Source organism: Pleurodeles waltl, chromosome 7 (genome assembly GCF_031143425.1).
Source record: "Pleurodeles waltl isolate 20211129_DDA chromosome 7, aPleWal1.hap1.20221129, whole genome shotgun sequence".
NCBI classification, from domain to species: Eukaryota; Metazoa; Chordata; class Amphibia; order Caudata; family Salamandridae; genus Pleurodeles; species Pleurodeles waltl.
Genome location: NC_090446.1, coordinates 638,565,368 through 638,587,035, shown reverse-complemented (window position 1 = coordinate 638,587,035; position 21,668 = coordinate 638,565,368). Strand labels below are relative to the sequence as shown.

Genomic DNA, 21,668 nt, shown 5'->3' with positions numbered 1-21,668 from the left:
AAGATGATTATCAATATCACTATGTATTGCCTATTACCTGTTATTCCCACTAGTTGGGGATTGTTGTTATTTTTGAAAATGAATAAAATATGTTTAGAAAACAAAAAAAAGCCAAAAGATAATGTAGCCTCAAGAGTCAAAGGTGCAAGCAGGATTGGAAGGCCACCTACCAGATTTGCTGAATTTCCTAAAAGTTTGTGATATTTGCTCGGTTTGTACATCTTGCTATGCTTCTTTTATGTATATATGTTTATTACTTTGTGTTTGTTTTTTATTTAGGTTTTTGTTTAAGTTATTTTTTAAAGATGGGGGTTATGTTGCAGTCTCTTTAACTTGGTAACTAGTGAATGCCATTACTATGGTTTAGTTTGTATTCTATGTTATTTGGAATGTTTCCGCTATGGAATGCAGGGTCTGGACAGTTGGTTTCCCACTGCCTCACGTCAAGGTGGTAATGCTGTGATGCCAGAATAAAGTCTTCTTCTACTACATTAATTTTCCTGGTTTTTAACACCATGTTAGCTTGTGTAAGACACTGGCAAATCCCCCCTAAAGCGCTGTGTCTGGTACCGAAGTCAGTTCATGGTATAGGCACAGATAGATTACTGACAGCTCAGCAAAATATCAAGATGGTGCCAAGACTGCATCAGAACAGAGAGATGCAAATGCTATAATCATTATTATTGCATAGAGAGAAAGGAAACTGGATATTGGACAAAGACATTCAGATACCTCAGGGATATAAGATTCATCTGAGGATGTGAACATAGTTCAAGAGGTCACAAAATAAGATTTATCTGTGGCGGCTCAGGGGTAACTTGAGAAGCAGTTATCGGAAAGAGTGGTGTGTTCATCGAGATGGCTTTCAGCAGGCAAACTAAGGCAAGTAGCAACAGAGTTTAAACAAACCTGACACCCACTTTCCACGAAATCCTTGTATTTATATTATATTTTTGGGAAAATGTAAAATTGGAAAACAGCAAATAGCTCGCTCTCAGGCAGCCCTAATGAAAATCTGCATGCACCATAACTCTTACGGTGTCAAGAGGGTCGTCAAGGAGTACTCACCCATAGGCCCAAGGAGACAAGCTCCTCTTGTTTGACATCCACAATCGTAGGTTCACTTCACATTTTCCCCCTGATGCTTGGCTGTGGTTCCGTAGCTGAGCCACCATGTCCTGTAGGCTGTGCTCATACTCATCGAGCGGTGTGTAGTCTCGGCTGCCAGCCGTGGTGGGGGAGTTCACACGCAGCAAGGGGTCTGTGGAGATCTTCTCAAAAGGAATAACATCTGGGGACTGACCTTCAGCTTGCTCTATCTCCAGGTGTCGCCCTTTCTTCCGGCCTTTGCCTGCTTTGGGTTTATGTTTGTGGGCTCCACAGATCACCAGTGGCACAAGCACAGAGATGGCAACAAATATGATCTGGAAAGAAGAAGAGCGGTCAGTGTGCAATAGCCGCATCCAGTGACACATGTACAAAATGTGACGTGTAGACTGACATTAGATGGCCTTGTCATGTTACCCTCCTTCATTGTGTATAAAGAGAGGTGTGTTCACCTCGCTCTCCTGATTCTCCCACAAGTTCAATTTCACATAAAGACACCCTTTAAACATCAATTCGCAGAGTAAAACAGTTCAAATAAATAATGGGGCCAACTCAATAATTGAGTTTCAGAGGAGTAAAAAGTTAAAAGTCTTTATTACAAAATTCAAACATATGTGGTACAGAAAAGTGCCATGAATGCTATAAGAAGGCAAATCATACAGAGTTTGGAAAATATGAGTTATTCTAAGTCCCAAGTAAGCAGCAAAATCAGAACAAAGTCAGACAGCATAAGAAAGTAGGAACGTCTTCTGGCTCACCCGCGAAATCCAGAGGTTCTTATATACAATGCTCGCTTAACAAGTAAGTAAAACTGCAAAATCATCATGGCCCGAGAGAAGGACATCATGTCCGTGGCAAATAACAATATAGAGAAAAAATACGTCATTACCTTAACACATAAGCACCATTCCGTTTAAGAAAACGTATACAGCACCCTCTTTGCCAATACCATTCGGAATTGTTCTACCCAATACGAAACATTAAAACAATACAACTTTCAGTGGATGAATGGGCTAGCATTCACAACAGAAGACCTTGATAATGTCCCAAATCCTAAGTAAAAAGAGGTGGTTCATCGAAAGCAATGTCATCACAATAGTGTAAATACATAATTATACTTCAGCTTGAGCCTGTGGCGAGAAGATACACGCAGGGTGGGAACAGGAGTAAGTCAAAGAGATGGCATCCACCCTGTCTACAATTGTGTTTAACAGGAAAATGTGGCATACTTGTAACATATTAATAAACACATTTCTATGCACCACATACAATTCATTTAGACTGCAATCATATTCACTTTACCGATTATATATATATATATATATATATATATATATATATATATATATATATATATATATATATATGCAGAATCAATTTCTTTTGAAAAGTCACAATAATTGTCATTATTAATGCACACAATATAAACCCTGAAAAACAATCCAAAAAGCCCGCCAGATGCATCCAAGGCCTGCCCCCTATGAGCTCACAACAACCAGCCGGGGGACCACCGCGAACTCTGGAGCCTAGTGAGGCAAGCCAAGCGTCTTTCTCAGCCTACGCAGACCACTAACTAATGGCGCCTACCCATCCAGTAAGTAGGCGAGTCAACACTTCCCTTGCTCTTTCTCCTCACGGCTGCTTCCAACCTGCCCACTTCTGCGTGCCTCGCTCTTTTTGTAACTGCACCATGGCCCCGTCTTTCTGCTTTTGTAATCATTATGTGAAAGAAGAAGAAGAGGCCTGCCTTTTAACATTATGGGTATGTCTTCTAACATACATATCTCTATAGACAGTCTCCAGCACCAATACCATGTGCTCAGGGTGAGGAGATTTTGATTCATTAGTCATTAGGACATATTTTGAACAAAATCGAGGCATGGAGGGTAATATTTATGAACACCTGTTTAAATAAGTATGATTGAACAAGTACATTATGATCTGAAAGGGCTAAGCTAAAAGAACTCAACATACAATGAAACCTGTGAACCCTCTCAGCTATACTTAGAAGAATCGAGCCCAACAGCTGGCCTGTTCAATTACCTGTTCCATAATTTTATTCCATTTCTGGACATTTTGCCACAGAATGACGCACTCTGTTCAATGGTGTTTATTCCGCGGTGATTCCTCCATTTTCCCCCAACGCTTAGTGTCCCCTTTTACCAGTGTATACCTTGTTTTCTTAATGCTGCTATTTTTGGGGCGAGCGCAAAGCACTCCGTCCCTCTTCTAATCTCATAAGGGGGATTTTAACCACGCCCATGTTACATCAGTCACTTTCATTGGTTTGTGGGCTTGCCTTTTAAAATGCGCTTGTAAAAGCCATGCATACGTGATGCCTTTTCCGGTGTTTAGCCCTCCTCGAGAGCACCGGTAAACTACTGGAAACATATGAGACTCCATGTTTTCCGTATGGTTTCTGGACTACTTTTTCTCTTTTACACACCGCAATCGTGCTCGTTTTTTTTTTTCATTTAATTTGGCAAGAAAAATCCAGTTAGGAGTTTACAACGTTAATAGCTCTAACTCAACGTAATGCGCAACCTGTTGCATTGCAAATGGTTGTTTGCATTCGGAGTGGCTTTACTTTTGGGGCAAAACACGACCAGAGAGTTAAGATGAGTGCTGCGGCTGCCTTCTTTTTAGGGTCGATCCTGCAAGAGCATGCGCTAGCATATGCATATCGCTAGCGAGACTCTGTTGTTATTATGGTTGAAACCAATGGGGTAGCCAGGAAATTAAAATACCCCCACTTTGAATCTTATCGCACCATGCACTGAAACAAAATCTTCACTGCTCTTTCTCGTGAGAACTCTCTTATCTCTTCCATCCAAACATCTATCCATTCATCCTTTTATCCTTCCATCCACATGCTGATATCCACCATTTTACCTTTACTTTCTGTCAACTATTAATTCTTTCATCCATCATCCTTCTCCAAACATATCCATCCTCTCACTCATGCATCCTTCCACCCACCCTTTCATACATCAAACATTTCAGTCATTTATCCATCTATCCTTTCGCTCATCCATCCATCCAGCCTTTTGCTTATCCATCCACCCATACTTTTGCTCACCCATCCAGCCTTTCACTCTATCTATCCATCCATTCATCAATCATCCATCCATCCACTCATGCATCACCCCATCCACCCTTTCATTCATCAATCTTTTCAGTCATTTATCCATCTGTCCTTCTGCTCATCCATCCATCCATCCTTTTGCTCATCTATTCATCCACCCTTTCACTCATCCATCCATCCATCCATCCTGCCTTTCACTCTATCTATCCATCCATCCATCCATCCATCTATCCATCGATTCACTCATTCATCCATCCACCCTTTCACTCAACCATCCATCCTTTCAACCACCCATCCTTCCATTTACCCTTTTGCTCATCTGTCCATCCATTCACCCTCCCTTTCACTCATTTATCAATTTTTCACTCATCCATCCACCCAGCCTCCCTTTCATTCATTCATCCATTTTCACTTATCATCCTGCCACCCTTTTAGCCATCCATCCATCCACTCTCCCTTTACTCATCCAACCATTCTTTCACTCATCCATCCATCTTTTCTCATCATCCATTCATCCACCTTTTTATTCATCCCTCCATCCAACCTTTCATTTATCCATTCATCCATCCATCCACCCACCCACCCTTTCACTCCTCCATCCATTCTTTCACTCACACATTTAACTACCCATCCATCTACTCTCACTTACATTCATCCACCCATCCATACTTTCACTCAGACAGAAGCGGCCCATCAAGAATTTGGCACCCATTGTAGCTGCTAAAGTTGGGGGTTCACGACAACCAAGCATCCATTCTTTGACTCATCCAGCCATCCTTTCGCTCATCCATCTATCCACTCTTTAACTCCGTCCATCCATCCTTTCACTCCACCCATTCATCTGCCCTTTCACTCCGCCATCCATACTTTCACTCACTCATGCATACACCCCACCCGACTCCAAACCAAACAACTCACCCCAATCATACTCAAACCCTCCAACCTACCCCCACTCCAATCTGCCCCACTCCAAATGTTCCAACTCCCAATTCAAAACAATCTGCTCCACTCCAATCTAAAACAATCTGCCGCTCCTCCACCCCCCAAAATGCCACTTCACTTCAACCTGCCCCATTCTAGTCCAAAACAATCTGCCCCACTCTGATCCCAAACAATCTACCCTACTCCAATCTGACCCACACCAATCCAAAACAATCTGCCTCACTCCAATTTCAAACAATTTGCTCCACTCCAATGAGTCCCACTCAAATCCACAACAATCTACCCCTCTTCAATCTGCCTCACTTCCATCCAAAACAGTCTACCCCACTCCAGTCTGGGCAATTCCAAAAATTCGACCCACTCCAATCTAAAATAATCTGTCCCACCCCAATCCAAAAAACCTATCCCCACTCCAGTTCAAAACAATCTGCTCCACTTCAATGTGCCCCACTCCAATTTACCAGAACCAATCCAAATCAATCTGCCCCATTTTAATTTGAAGCAATCTGCCCACTCCAATCCAAAGCACTCTGCCTCACTCCAATCTAAAACAATCTGCCCCACTTCAATCCAAAGTAATCTGCCTCAATCCAAAAGAATCTGTCCCATTTCAATCCAAAACAATTTGCTCCACTCCAACCCAAAAGAATCTGCCCCACTTTAATCATCCCCATTCCATTCTGCCACACTCCAAATCACAATAACCTGCCCTACTCCATTCTCTTCACTCCAATCCAAAACAATTTGCCACACTCTAATCTGCCCCACGAAAGTCCCAAACAATCAACTGCACTCCAATTTACCCCACACCAATCCAAAACAATCTGCCTCACTCAATTCCAAAACCATCTGCCCCACTCCAGTCCAAAACAGTCTGCTGCGTTCTAAACTGCCCCACTCTAATCCAAACCAATCTGCTCCACTCCAATCTGCCCCACTCCAATCCAAAACAATATGCCCCACTCCAATCTGTCCACCACAGTATATGCCACACACTCCGTTCTAAACCAAAGTGCCTCGCCCCAATCAGCCCCACTCCAAACCCAAACAATCTGCACAACTGCAAACCCAAAGAATCTGGCCCACTCCAACATGTCCAATTCCAATCCAAAACAATCCGTCTCACTCCAACCTGCCCCACTACAATCCCAAACAATCTTCTGCACTCCAATCTGCCCCACACTAATCCAACACAATTTGCCCCACTCAAATACAAAACAATATGCCCTACTCCAATCCCAAACAATATGTCCCGCTCCAATCTGCCCCACACTAATCCAAAACAATCTGCCCCACTCAAATCCAAAACAATATGCCCTACTCCAGTCTGCCCCAGTCCAATCCAAACAATATGCCCCACTCCAATCCCAAACAATATGTCCCGCTCCAATCTGCCCCACACTAATCCAAAACAATCTGCCCCACTCAAATCCAAAACAATATGTCCCACTCCAATCTGCCCCAGTCCAATCCAAACAATATGCCCCACTCCAATCCCTAACAATATGTCCGCTCCAATCTGCGCACTCCAATATGCCCCACACTAATCCAAAACTATCTGCCCCACTCAAATCCAAAATAATCTGCCCCATTCCAATTAACCCCACTCCAATCCCAAACAATACGTCCCAGTCCAATCTGCGCACTCCAATATGCCCCACTCCAATCCAAACCAAAGTGCACCACCCCAATCAGCCCCACTCCAGTCCCAAACAATCTGCACCACTACAATCCCAAACAATCTGGCCCACTCCGGTCTGCCACACACTAATCCAAAACAATCTGTCCCACTCTCCAAAATGTTAAATATCTGGCCCACTGCAATCTGCCCCACACGCAATCCAAATGAATGTGCCCCACTCCGAACACCCACACTCTAATCCCAAACAATTTGCATCACTCCAATCTGCCCCCCTAAATCCAACACAAATTGCCCCCTTCACTGTGCCCCAATTCAATCCAGTAAAATCCGCTACACTCTAATCTGCCCCACTCCATTCCAAAACATTCTGTTCCACTCTAATCTACCCCACTCCAATCTAAATCAATCTGCCCCACTCCACTCCAAAACAATCTGCCTCACTCCAATCCACCCCACTCCAATTTGCCCCATTCCAATCTGCCACAATCCAAAACAATTTGCTCCACTCCAATCTGCCCCACTCCAATCCAATACAATCTAACCCATTCCAAACCGAAACAATCGGTCCGACTCCAATCTGCCCAATCCAAATCAACCTGCCCACTCAAATCCGAAACATTCTCCAATGTGTCCCATTCCAACCTGCCCAAAACCAAAACAATCTGGCCCACTCCAATCTGCCACATTCCAATCCAAAACAATCTGCCCCACTCCAGTCTGTCCCATTACAATCTGCCCCAATCTAAACAATCTGCCACACTCCAATCTCCCCCAATACAGTCCAAAACAATATGCCCCACTCCCACTACAACCCATGCCACTCCAATCTGCCCCACTGTTATCCAAAACAATCAGCCCTCCTTCTGTCTACTCCACTCCAATCTGTCCCATTCCAATCTGCCCCACTTCAATCTGTTACACTCCAGTTCAAAAGAATGTGCCCAACTCCAATCTGCTCCACTCCAATTAGCCCCACTCGAATCTGCCACACTCCAATGTGCCCTACTCCAATCCAAAACAATCTGCCCTCCTTTAGTCCGCTCCCCTCCAATTTGACCTACTCCAATCTGACCACCTCCAGCCTGCCTCACTCCAGTCTGCCCCACTCCAATTTGCCCCACTCCAATCCAAAACAATCTGCACCACTCTCATCTACCCCACTCATATCCAAAACAATCTACTCATGCCAATCTGCCCCACCCCAATTTGCTGCACTCTAATCTACCCCAAACCAATCCAAAACAACCTGTCCCACTCCTGTCTTCCCTACTCCAATCTGCCCCACTCCAATCCCAAACAATATGCCCCACTCCAATCTTCTCCACGCCTATCCAAAACAATCTGCCCCATCCCAATCTGCCCCACTCCAATCCAAAACAATTTGCCACATTCCAATCTGCCCAACTCCAATCTAAAACAATCTTCGTCACTCCCATATGCCACACACCAATCCAAAACAAAGTTCCCACTCTAATTGGCCCCATCTCCAATCCCAAACAATCTACAACGCTCCAATTCCAAACAATCTACCCCACTCCAATCTATAAGGATCTGTCCCACTCCAAAATGTAAAAAATATGGCCTTTTCAATCTGCCTTTCTCTAAACTAAAACAATCTGCCCAACTCCAATCCAAAATAATCTCCCTCACTTCAATCTGCCCCACACAATCCAAAACAAATTGCCCCCTCCGATCTGACCCACTCCAATCCAAAACATTCTGCCCCACTCCAATCCAATATAATCTGCCACACTCTAATCTGCCCTACTCCAATGCAAAACAATCTGTCCCAAGCCAATCTGCCCCACTCCAATCCAAATCAGTTGTCCCACTCCAACCTGCCCCACTTCAATTTGTCCCATTCCAATCTGTCCCAATCCAAAACAATTTGGCCCACTTAAAATCTAAAACAATCTGTAGCATTCCAATCTGCCACACTCCAATTCAATGCAATCTGCCGCACTGTAATCTGCCCAGCTCCACTCTAAAACAATCTGCCTCACTCCAATCTGTCCTACTCCACCTTGTCCCATTTCAATCTGCCCCAATCCAAAACAATCTGGCCCACTCCAATCTTCACCACTCCAATCCAAAACAATCTGCCACACTACCACCACAATTCACTCCACTCCAATGTGCCCCACTGTAATCCACAACAATCTGCCTTATTTCAATCAGCCCCACTTAAATCTGTCCCATTCCAATCTGCCCTGTTCCAATCTGTCCCACTCCAATCCAAACCAATGTGCTCACACCCAATCCGCTCCACTTCAATCTGCCCCACTCCAATCAGCCCCACTCTAATCTGCCCTACTCCAATCCAAAACAAGCTGCCCCACTCCAACCCGCCCGACTCCAATCCAAAACAAGCTGCCCCACTCCAACCCGCCCGACTCCAATCAAAAAACAATGTGTCCAACTCCAATCCGCTCCACTTCAATCTGCCCCACTCCAATTTGCCGCACTCGATTCTTCCCCAAACCAATCCAAAACAACTTGTCCCACTCCAGTCTGCCCTACTCCAATCTGCTCCACTCCAATCCAAAATAATGTGCCCCACTCCAATCTGCCCCACACCAATCAAAAAAATCTGTCCCACTCCAATCTAAAACAATCGGACCCATTCCAATCTAAAATGTGTCCCACTCCAGTCCAAAACAATCTGCCCCACTCCAATCTGTCCCACTGAATCCAAAACAATCTGCCCCATTCCAATCCAAAAAAATCTTCCTCACTCAAATCCAATAAAATCTGCCAAATCCAATACGCCACGCGACAATCCAATACAAAGTTCCCCACTCCAATTGGCCCCACCTCCAATCCCAAACAATCTGCACTACTCCAATCTCAAACAATCCACTTCACTCCACTCCAATCTGCCACAGGCCAATCCAAAACAATCTGTACCACTCCGATCCAAAACAATCTGTCCCACTCCAAAATGTAAACAATCTGGCCCCTTCAATCTGCCCCACTGTAATCCAACATAATCTGCCCAACTCCAATCCAAAATAATCTCTCTCACTCCAATCTGCCTCACTCAATCAAAAACAAATTGCCCACTCCAATCTGCCCCACTTAAATCCAAAACAGTCTGCCCCACTCCAAATACTCACTCCGATTCAATGCAACCTGTCACACTGTAATCTGCCCCGCCCCACTTCAAAATAATCTGCCTCACTACAGTCTTCCCCACTGCAATTTTTCCCATTCCAATCTGCTCCAATCTAAACAATCTGGCCCACTCCAATCTGCCCTACTCCAACCCAAAACAATCTGCCTCACCTAAATCTGCCACACTCCAAACCAAAACAATCTGCCGCACTGCCACTACAGTTCGACCCATTCCAATCTGCCCCACTGTAATCCACAACAATCTGCCCCTCTCTCATCTGTCCCATTCCAATCTGCCCCAATCCAATCTGTCCCATCTCCAATCCAAAACAATGTGCTCAAATTCAATCCGCTCCACTTCAATCTGCCTCACTCCAATCAGCCCCACTCCAAACTGCCCTAATCCAATACAAAACAAGCTGCCCCACTCCATCCCGCCCCACTCCAATCTGCCCCACTCCAATCCAAAACGGGTCCAACTCCAATCTGCTCCACTTCAATCTGCCCCACTCCAATCAGCCCCACTCCAATTTGCCGCACTCTAATCTCCCCCAAACCAATCCAAAACAACCTGTCCCACTCCAGTCTACCCTACTCCAATCTGCTTCACTCCAATCCCAAACAATGTGCCCCACACCAATCCATAACAATCTGTCCCACTCTAATCTAAAACAATAGGACCCACTCCGATCTAAAACAATCTGCCCAACTCCAATCTGTCCCACTCAATGCAAAACAACCTGCCCCATTTAAATCTGCCCCATTCCAATCCAAAACCATCTTCCTCAATCAAATCCTATACAATCTGCCCCACTCCAATCTGCCCACTCCAATATGCCACACAGCAATCCAATACAAAGTTCCACACTCCAATTGGCCCCATCTCCAATCCCAAATAATCTGCACCACTCCAATCTCAAACAATCTACCCCACTCCAATCTGCCACAGGCCAATCCAAAACAATCTGCCCTACTCTAATCTAAAACAATCTGTCCCACTCCAAAATGTAAACAATCGGGCCCCTTCAATCTGCCCCACTCCAATTTAATGCAATCTGCCACACTCTAATCTGCCCCACTCCAAAAAAATCTGCCTAATTCCAATCTTCCACACAGCAATTTTTCCCATTCCAATCTCACCCAATCAAAACAGTATGGCCCACCTCCAATCTGGCTCATGCCAACCCAAAACAATCAGCCCCACTTCAATCTGCCTCGCCCCCATCTGTCACACTCCACTCTCCCCCAAAGCAATCCAAAACAATCTGCCATGCTCTCGCTACAGTTCGACCCATTCCAATCTTGCTCACTTAAATCCAAAACAGTCTGCCTCCTTCAAATCCAATATAATCTTCCACACACTAATCTGCCCAACTCCAGTCCAAAACAATCTGTCCCACTCCAATCTACCCCACTCCAATCCACGTCAATATGCCCACTCCATTCTGCCCCACTCCACTCCAAAACAATCTGCCTCAATTCAATCTGACCCATTTCAAATTGTCTCATTCCAATCTGCCCCAATCCAAACAAATGTGGCCCACTCCAATCTCCCCCACTCCAATCCAAAACAGTCTGTTGCACTCCAATCTGCCCCACTCCAATTCAATGCAATCTGCCACACACTAATCTGCCCCACTCCACTCCAAAACAATTTGCCTCACTCCAATCTTCCCCACTGTAATTTTTACTATTCCAATTTCCCCCAGTCAAAACAATCTGGCCCACTCCAATCTGCCCCATTCCAACCCAAAACAGTCTGCCCCACTTCAATCTGCCTCACGCCAATCTGCCAAACTCCCCCACTCCAATCCAAAGCAATCTGCCACGCTCCCACTGCAGTTCGACCCATTCCAATCTGCCCCACTGTAATCCACAACAATCTGCCCCACTCCCATCTGTCCCATTCCAATCTGCCCCACTCCAAATCGAAATAATGTGCTGAAATCCAATCTGCCCCACTCCAACCTGCCCCACTCCAATCAGCCCCACTCCAATCTGCCCTACTCCAATCCAAAACAATCTGCCCAACTCCAATCTGCTTCACTCCAATCTGTTCCACTCCAGTCTGCCCACACTCCTGTCTACCCCACTCCAATCCAAAACAATCCACCCTACTCCAATCCAAAACAATCTACCCCGCTCCAATCTGCCCCAATCCAAAACAATCCACCCCACTCCAATCCAAAATCATCCACCCACTCCAATATGCCCCACTCCAATCCAGAATAATCCACACCACTCCAATCTGACCCACTTAAATAAAAAACAATCTACCCAACTCCAATCTGGCCCATTCATTCCAAAACAATCTGCCTCAATCCAAAACAATTTACCCCACTCCAATCTGCACAACAGCAATCCAAAACAATCTGTCCCACTCCAATCTGCCCCACTCCAATCCAAAACAATGTGTTAAACTCCATTTTGAAACATTCCAATCTGCCCAGCTCCAATCCACTCCACTCCTATCTACCTCACTCCAGTATGCCCTACTCCAATCCAAAAAAATCCACCCCACTCCAATATGCCCCACTCCAATCCAGAACAATCCACACCACTCCAATCTGACCCACTTAAATCAAAAACAATCTACTCAACTACAATCTGGCCCACTCATTCCAAAACAATCTGCCTCAATTCAAAACAATCTACCCCACTTGAGTATGCACAACTGCAATCCAAAACAATCTTCCCTACTCCAGTCTGCCCAACTCCAATCCACCACACTCCAATCTGCCCACTTCTATCCAAACCACTTTACCCCTACCCTAATCCACCCTACTCCATTTCATTGCATCACTCTCCAACCCACACCAATCCACCCACACCAACCCAATGCAGTCTACCCCACTCCAGTCCAATCCACCCCACTCTACCTTACTCCAATCTAGTCCACCACAATAGACCCCATTCCAATCCAGTCTACCCCCTCCAGTCCAATCCACCCCACAACAATCCATCACATTCCAATCCAGTCCAACCCAATCCACCCACACAAATCCATTCCACCCTATTCCAGCTCAATCCACTTCACTCCGAACCAATCCACTGCAACCCAGTCCACCCCACTCCAACCCACCCCACTCCAGTCCTTGCCCCTCCAAAATTCCACCACACTCCAAAAGGTCCACCCCCCATCAATATAATTTAAACTACACCAAACCAATTCACCCCACTCCAATCCAACCAACTCCACTCCAGTCCAATCCACCACAATCTGCCCTACTCAAATCCAGTACATTCCACTCCACCTCAATCCAACAACCCACCCTAATCCAGTCCACCCCACACCACCCCACTCCAATTCAGCCCACTCAAATCCACCCGACTCCAATCCAAAATACCTTCCACTCCAATCTATGCCACTCTAACCCATGCCACTCCAATGCACCCCACTCACCCATCCAATCCATTCCAAGCCAATCTACTCTACCCCAATCCAATCAATCCCACTCAAGGGAATTCACCCCACTTCAATAGAATCCACCCCACCCCACCTTAATGCAATCCACCCCCTCCAAACCATGCCATCCCAGCCCAATCCACCCCCATAGAACCCTCCCCAATCTAATCCATACCAACCCAACCCAATCCACCCCACCCAACTTCAATTCACCCCACTCCAATCCAATCTACCTTGCTCCAGTCCACCCCAATCCAATCCACCCCACCCCATTTCAATCCACCCACTCCAATCCAACCCACTCCAGTCCAATCTCCCCACTCCACTCCAATACGATCTACTCCATTTCACCCCTCTCTACCCCAATCCAATCCAATCCAATCCACCCCACCTCAGTTTAGTCCGCCCCACTCCAATCCAATCTAATCCAATCCAATCCACCCCACTGTAGTCCAGTCCACCTCACTTCAAGCCAATCCACCCAACTCCAATCTGCACAACTGCACTCCAAACCAATATGCCCACTCCAATCAGCCCCACTCCACTCTGCCCCACTCCAATCCAAAACAATGTGTCCAACTCCAATCCGCTCCACTTCAATCTGCCCCACTCGTTTGCCACATTCCAATCCGCCCTACTCCAATCCAAAACAATCTGCCCCACTCCTGTCTGCCTCACTCAAGTCTGCTCCACACCAATCAGACCCTCTCTAATCTGCCCCACTCCAATCCAAAACAATCCACCCCACTCCAATCTGACCAATTTAATCCAAAACAATCTACCCCACTCCAATCTAGCCCACTTATTCCATACAATCTGCCTCATTCCAAACCAATCTACCCCACTCAAGACTGCACAACTGCAATCCAAAACAATCTACCCACTCCAATCTGCCCCACTCGTACCCAAACCACTTAACCCCATTCTAATCCACGCTACTGCATTTCATTTCACCACTCTCCAATCCACCCCACACTAACCCAATACAGCCCAATCCAGCGTACCCCACTCCTATCCAATCCACCTGACACCAACCCAATCCACCCCACCACACTTCAATCCAGTCCACCACAATAGACTCCACTCCAATCTAGTCCAATCTACCCTACTCAAGTCCAATCCACCCAACACCAATCCAACCCTCTCCAATTCAGTCCAACCCAAACCACCCATTCAAATCCATTCCACCCTTTTCCAGTCCAATGCACCTCACCTCACTCCAATCCAATCCACTGTAACCCAGTCCACCCCACTCCAATCAACCCCACTCCAATCCATCTCACTCCAATCCAATTCACCTTAATCCACCTACTCCAGTCAAATCCAGCCCACCTTAATCCACACGCTCCAAACAACCTTAAACTATGCCACTCCATTCCAATCCACCCCACTCCAACCCAGTCCAACCCATTCCACCCCACACCAAACCAATGCTTCACCCCACTCCAATCCATGGCCCTACAAAAATCCACCACACTTCAAAAGGTCCACACCCCTCCAATCCAATTCACCCCATTCCAATCCACCCCATTCCACTCCAGTCCAATCCACAACAAACCGCTGCACTCAAATTGAGTCCACTGCACTCCACCCGTCCTAATCCAGTCCACCCCACTCCAATCCACCCCACTCCAATCCAAAGATCCAGTCCACTCCAATCTATGCCACTCCAATCCACCCCACCCAAATCATGCCGCCCCATTCTACCCAAGACCAATCCAATCCATCTCAATGCAATTCACTCCACTTCAATAGAATCCACCCCACTTTAATGTAATCCACCCCACTCCAATCCTCACCATTCCAGTTCAATCCAGCCTATTGAACCCCCTTTCTAATCCATCCCAACCCAATCCACCCCACCCAACTCCACTTCACCCCACTCAATACAATCTACTTCACTCCAGTCCACCCCTATCCAATCCACCCCACCCCAAACCCCCCACTTCAATCCCCACACCCAATTTCAATTCACCCACTCCATCCAATCCACCCCATCAGTCCACCTGGCTCCAATCCTCCTGTCTCCACTCCAATCTCCCCCACTCCACCCCCCTCCAATCTACTCCACCCCTCTCTACCTCAATCCAATCCAATCCACCCCACCTCTGTTTAGTCCGCCCACTCCAATCCAATCTAATCCAGGCCAGTCCACCCTACTCCAATCCAATCCACCCACTCCAATATAATACACTCAACCCCACATCAGTACAATCCACTGCACTCCAGTTCAATCGAATCCATTCACCCCACTCCAAACCACCCCATTCCAATTTACCCCACCCCAATACAATCCACCCCACCCTATCCAAATCACCACAGTCCTATCACTCCATTTCAACCCAACCACCTTAATCCAATCTAATCTAACCTACTCCAGTCCACCCCACTCCAATCCACCGAACTCCAAACCACCCCAATCCAATCCTCCTCACCCCATTTCAATCCACCCCACTCCAATCTACCCCATCCAGGCCACCCACTCCAAACCAACCCAATCCATCCAATTCACCTCACTGTATCCTAATCCAATCCACCCCACTCTGCTCCAATCTAATCCACCAGACTACCTCAATTCACTCTAATCAAATCCAATCCTATTCCACCCACCCCACTCCACGCTGACACTACACTCTACGACACTCTCTCCACTGAACCACTGATCTCTACTCCCCTCTACTCAACTCTGCGACACTCTGCTCCCCCAACTCAACTCAAATATACGGCACTCCACTCCAACAAATCCAATAAGCAACAATACTCCTACACTCCACTTTAAGACACTACACACCACTAACTTTTAGCCATTCTGAACAGCAGCCACACTGGTGTACAACTTGGCAAAAACACATTGCCAAGCCATATTGCTCTTGTATAGGCGAGACCCATTGCCTTTGCTAATGCTTGTTTCAGTTTACAGTGCAGTGCCTCCCCACCCCAGTACCCTCATACTGCTGCTTTGGTTTCTTTTATGGGGAAATACCACCCCTTATCCCCCTTCTTAAAGGGGTGCCTCACAATCCTCCAAATCCTTTGTGTCCTATGGCAGCACCCTACATTCTGCCACCTACTGCTGCTACCTATGTGTTGCAGGTGGTAAAATCAGGGTCATATTTTATTACCCCTTGCAAAATTGAACCTTCATAAATGCACTTGTCTTACGTTGAAACATGGCCAGATATTTAACTCTTTGGTGGAGTATTTATCACACATATTAAGTGGCACAAGTTATTTACCGGGTGTGGTAAATACATCATATTCTGACTTTTCAACAAGGTAATCAGACATAGCATGCAGAACTGTAATTTAAAGTACAGAATCTCAAATGTTTTGTCTTTTTTTGGCATTTTAAACTTTTTTGGCCTGTTGGAATCTTTCAGGAGAAAACTATGATAGTGTGAGCCTCTTTTCTAAATCCAATTGCCTATGCTTTATATTCGAACCACTTCATATTTAAGCACAGCTAAACGTTTGAAGAACTAGGGGGCTGAGCTTGCAAAGCCGAAAATGGCCGCACCTTAGCAGCGATCCGCTGCCCCTACCCCCAAAATGGGATAATTCTGTAACCTAAAGACCCAACGTAGCCTTGAATACAGGTAAAACAATCGCCCTGCTCATTTACCTCTTGCTGGTCAGGCCGCAGACACCCAGCATTGGCAGCAAGTGCATCCGGGCTACATTGGGACTGGGGTCCTGGGCGCGGTGGAGCTGAGGCTGGCCTGGCGCAGCCGGGGTGAAGCGGGCCTCTGAGAAACCAGGCACCTCTCCCACTGCTGAAGGACCCCGCTGAGAGGGCTAGTCGTGACCTTGAATTGATGGTGTAGTGCAGCCCACCTGGGGTGCCGCTTTGGACGGCATGCGGGATCAGGTGGTACTGATTGCAGGTGCGCTATGAGTAGTGGCAAAGCCGCCCCAGGCGACTCATCCCCGTTGCTGGGCCTGCAGCTGATGGAGACGCAGTGACAGAGGGGATGAGAGTGGCCCGATCCCTCCTCCACTTATAAATTCAGGATCTTCCTGCTCTCCTGTAGCCTTGTGCTGGCAGCAATGAACCGTCCAGGGAAACCTCCCAGGGACCTGCTGAGGGTCGAAAAAGATGTTGTTGGCAATGAGAGGGTGAGCACATGAGAGCAGGTGGGAAATTGGAGCGCCAAGGCTGGCAATAAGTACTACATAGCCTCCTAAACTGCACAAACCCTGCAAAAGGCATGCAATGAATAGTGCCCGCGGCACCATCTAAACTAGGGGGACTGCCAGAGGATTAATTGACCTTTCTGCTTGGCAGCCCAGTGGGTCTTTATTGGTTTTGGAATAGGCCACATTATCGACTTAACATAGTTGGGGGCATATTTATACTCCATTCGCACCGATTTTGCTTCATTTTTTGACGCAAATTCAGCACAAATCTAACTTCATATTTATAGTTTGACGTTAGACCCGTCTAACGTCAAAATATTGGAGTTTGCACCATTTTCTAGATGTGTGAACCTACCTTACGTCATTGAGGTGCAAGGTAGGTATTCCCATCTAAAAAATGGTGCTAGCCCCATATTTATCCCCGTGCTAAAATGATGCCCGGGTGGGAGGAGGGGCTAAAGACTGGTTATATATTATTTAACACCTGGGTCAGACCAGGCATTAGGGGACACGTGGACCCATTTCCATGGTTAAACACCATGGAATGGGTCCACAGGTGCACTCCTCAATCCCCAGAAACACCCCCACCCACACCAGAGGGACATCCCAGGTAAGTATAGGTAAGTATTTATTTTTTTAAGTACCATCGTGGGCTCAACATGGGGCCCTCTTCATGGCACAGGGTGCAATGGCCATGCTCAGGGGACACTGGTCCCCTGTGCTGGCGATTGGGGTGGTGGGCATGACTCCTGTCTTTTCTAAGACAGGAGTCATGTGGTATGGATGGTTTTGCGTCAGAAAATGACAATAGGCTGATTAGAGGCATTTTTTTTGCTACTAACCAGCGTAATGTCATTTTTTGGTGCAAAACTCCTTTCTCCCATATCGCCATCCACACCCGGCTAACATCAGTTTTTTTTTTTTTTTACGCTAGCCCACCGTTTGAGCTGGCTTGGGGCATTCCATAAATTTGGCGCCGGGCTGGTGCTCTGGAATGACACAAGCTGGTGCTATACTTTTTGACGCAAAACGGCATTTGCACAGTTTTGTGTCAAAGAGTATAAATATAGGCATTGGTGTGGTGATAGACCACGTACAGGCAGAGTGTGAGCAGACAGGGAGACATCAGGTGTTGCTACTGCCCCCCAGTCTATCTGCCATAACCGCACAGCATTTCTCAGAGCAGGAATACTGTTGCTTAATCAACAGCGACGCACTGACCCCAGTTCAGATTTGGCAGAGACCTTGAGGGGCAACTAGAAAACGGTAATTCGGGAGAGCATCCCCTGGTTTGTGCACACAGGTTCTGCCGTAGCATTGGCAAGATGGGCAAAACTGACAAATCTAAACTACAATTTGATCAGCGGAAGACCCCTAAGACCCATGAGGGTGTTGTGGGTGGATCGTGATCTCCAGCGGGAGAGCCTGACAGTGAAGCGAACTTAAAACATACCTTGTCTGCCATGCAACATAGTCTTGCCAAAATCAATGGTAAAACAGACACTCTCTTTTATTGCATGGTTTGAATGGCAGTACAGCTGGACAAAAATATGAAGCGATTAGATGCCGTGGCACAAAGGGTCTGTGAATAAAGATGCAGCAGCTTCTACAACCTACCAAAGACGGACACATTACTCCTCTCATTGCAGGTGAAGACAGAAGATTTGGAGGCCTGCTCTTGCAGGAATAATCTGCGCATAGTTGGAATTGCCAAAACCACGAACATTGATAATATGAAAAGGTATATAGAGCACCTACTCATCAACTTGCTTGGTCGTGCCACTTTCTCAGAGATATTGTGGTGGAACGCACACATCACTCGCTGGCACCCTATCCAGTCCCGGGGCTAATCTTCGCCCAGTGACAGGAAGGCTCCTGAACTGCAGGGACCACAACGCAGCTTACTCTGCAACATCACGATTCCGAAATCTCCTTGCATCCCGACTTCACGCAGAAAGTGCAAGAGGTGAGATGACTTTTTATCCCAGACTTCAGTTGGCAAGGCATTGTTTTTTTACTGATCATAAACAATTGCAACAATTCCTTGAGCATAGAGCATTTGCCAGAGGTCGGCATTACTCACCGACTTCTCCTCCGGAGGAGGGGGGGAATATACAGGAACCCGAGGACTGAGAGTGCAACACTTCCCAGCGGATACGAGGTCGGTGAGGCCTGCCCCTGAGTCTGGTATCTGAGAGGTGCGACATTCACCTGACTGGAACTCTCTGAATTCCTAGAGGGTTCTTATGTATGACATTGCATGACTCTGCACACTGTCAGTTTCTTGGTACGAGTCTCCACGTAAAGTAGTAATGGTTTTTGCTGAGTGGTATTGTTATTCACTAAGCCTAAACCTTTTATGCTGTTCTACTCTTAAATAGATCCACAAGTGTCTCACAAGCATGATTTGTTGTAATGTTTCTCTTTACTTTAGGTACAACTGATAGTTAGTAGGTGGCATTTCATAAACTGACTGCAGTAGGGGCGGCCAGGCTGGGTAACATCTGCCCCCATGTGTATCCCACCTACACTGGTATTGCATTGTCTATTGGATGCTACGGGTGGGTTAGGATAAGCACCAGGGTGCCATGTGAATTGGGGGAAAACATGGTGTGGAGCAGGGAGGATTGCATGTTGTGCAACAGTTCACTGTAAATTGTTTCTGTAGAAAAGTTTTATATGAGAATGGGCTAGGTTTTATATGAGAAAATATACAGAGCAGGGGTTGGCTGGTGACTGATGTAAAACAAGGAGTAGTGGACCCCGAGCTGTCCACTACTGAGATTTCTGACAAGGAATGTCAGGGGACTCAATGGTCACGGAAAAATACGTAAGGTGGTGGAATATCTCAGGAGACATAAAATAGAAGTAGCGATACTGCAAGAAACTCACTTGATACCAGAGAACAAAGTCTTAACATAGCGTACAATGCAAATTCACTGATATGCCGCAGATTTTATCTCTCATGCGTGAGTAGTACTAATATTGATTAGCCAGGGATCAGGGGTTCGTCTACAGGACGTGTGTATAGACCAGGGAGGGAGGTATGTGGTAGCCCATTGCTATCAGGACAATCTGGCAGTATTACTTGTGGGAGTGTACGGTCCTAAATACGACGCCACACAGTTTTATTACACGCACAGTGCACACCTGTTGCAGTGGAGTGATCTGTCACAGATAAGGATCAGGGATTTTAATTGTGTTTTGAATCCTGTGTGTGACCGCTCCAGGGCGTCCCCCCACTGTCATTCGTCAGCGGTGAGTGCTCTGGTCGATATTGCAGACAGGAAGGGCCTCCTCGAGGTCTGGCGTCATAGGTCCCCCACTGGGTCGGGATACACACATTATTCCACACTGCATGATATTCATACACGTATAGACTTCTAGCTTGTCTCTAGAGGGGTGCCGCCTTGAGTACAGAGATGTGAACCTCTCCTGAGGATAGCGGCATATGCCTGGTGATCCCCCCACTTCCCTACTAGACACAGTATTCAGAGACGAATTGGCTATTGAAGGGTTTTTTCAGTACAAATGGGGATATGGTTGACAAAGTTGTCACAGTGTGGGAGACGTTTATGGTCTATACATGTAGGGGGTCCTTAAATCCTTACGGGGCTGCTTGAAACTACTCGAGGGGGAAACAGCAGACTTGGCAAGGAAACACCAAAACTCAGTGGATAACTCTATACTGGGTGAACTCAATTTAAAAGTGGATGAATTCCATGAGACAACTCAAAGTGAAATTCGTCAGTTAGGAAAATATGCCATAGGCCATTCTTATAGGGAAGGTGAACGCCCTAGTGCCACACTTGCCAATTTATGCACCCCAATAGAGATGCTGATGTAACTTTAGAGGTCCAGGATGAGCAGGGGCAGCCCACTGGTGATCCAGACCAGACTCCGGACAGATTCCTTACATACTATGCTGATTTATATAAGTCAAAACTTCCGTATGACAAAGCCAAGGCTGCTGATTATTTAGAGCATATAGCAGTGACCTGGCTTACTAATGAACATAGGGAACATTTGATGGAACCACTGCAACATGTGGAAATACGAGAAGCCCTTAAAGACATGCAATCCGGTAAAACACCGGGCACATATTGAATTACTGAAGCCTTCTATAAAGCCTATCAAGAACTACTCATTCCTTATTTGGTCACACTGTTCAAGGAGATGGCAGAGACTGGTGTCATGCCCGTGTCTAGGGAGGCCCTAATAGTAACGCTATTAAA

General features: G+C 46.4%; 1 protein-coding gene across 2 annotated transcripts in view; it reads right to left on the bottom strand.

Moving 5' to 3' along the window:
* The window catches only part of IL17B (interleukin 17B), a 53,927-nt gene that overhangs the window by 19,282 nt on the left and 12,977 nt on the right, over positions 1 to 21,668 (bottom strand). For both annotated transcript variants that reach the window (XM_069244621.1, XM_069244622.1), the window contains exon 2: positions 1,069 to 1,424. In XM_069244621.1, the coding sequence (XP_069100722.1) occupies positions 1,069 to 1,424 (356 nt within the window). The remainder of the gene's footprint in view (positions 1 to 1,068; positions 1,425 to 21,668) is intronic.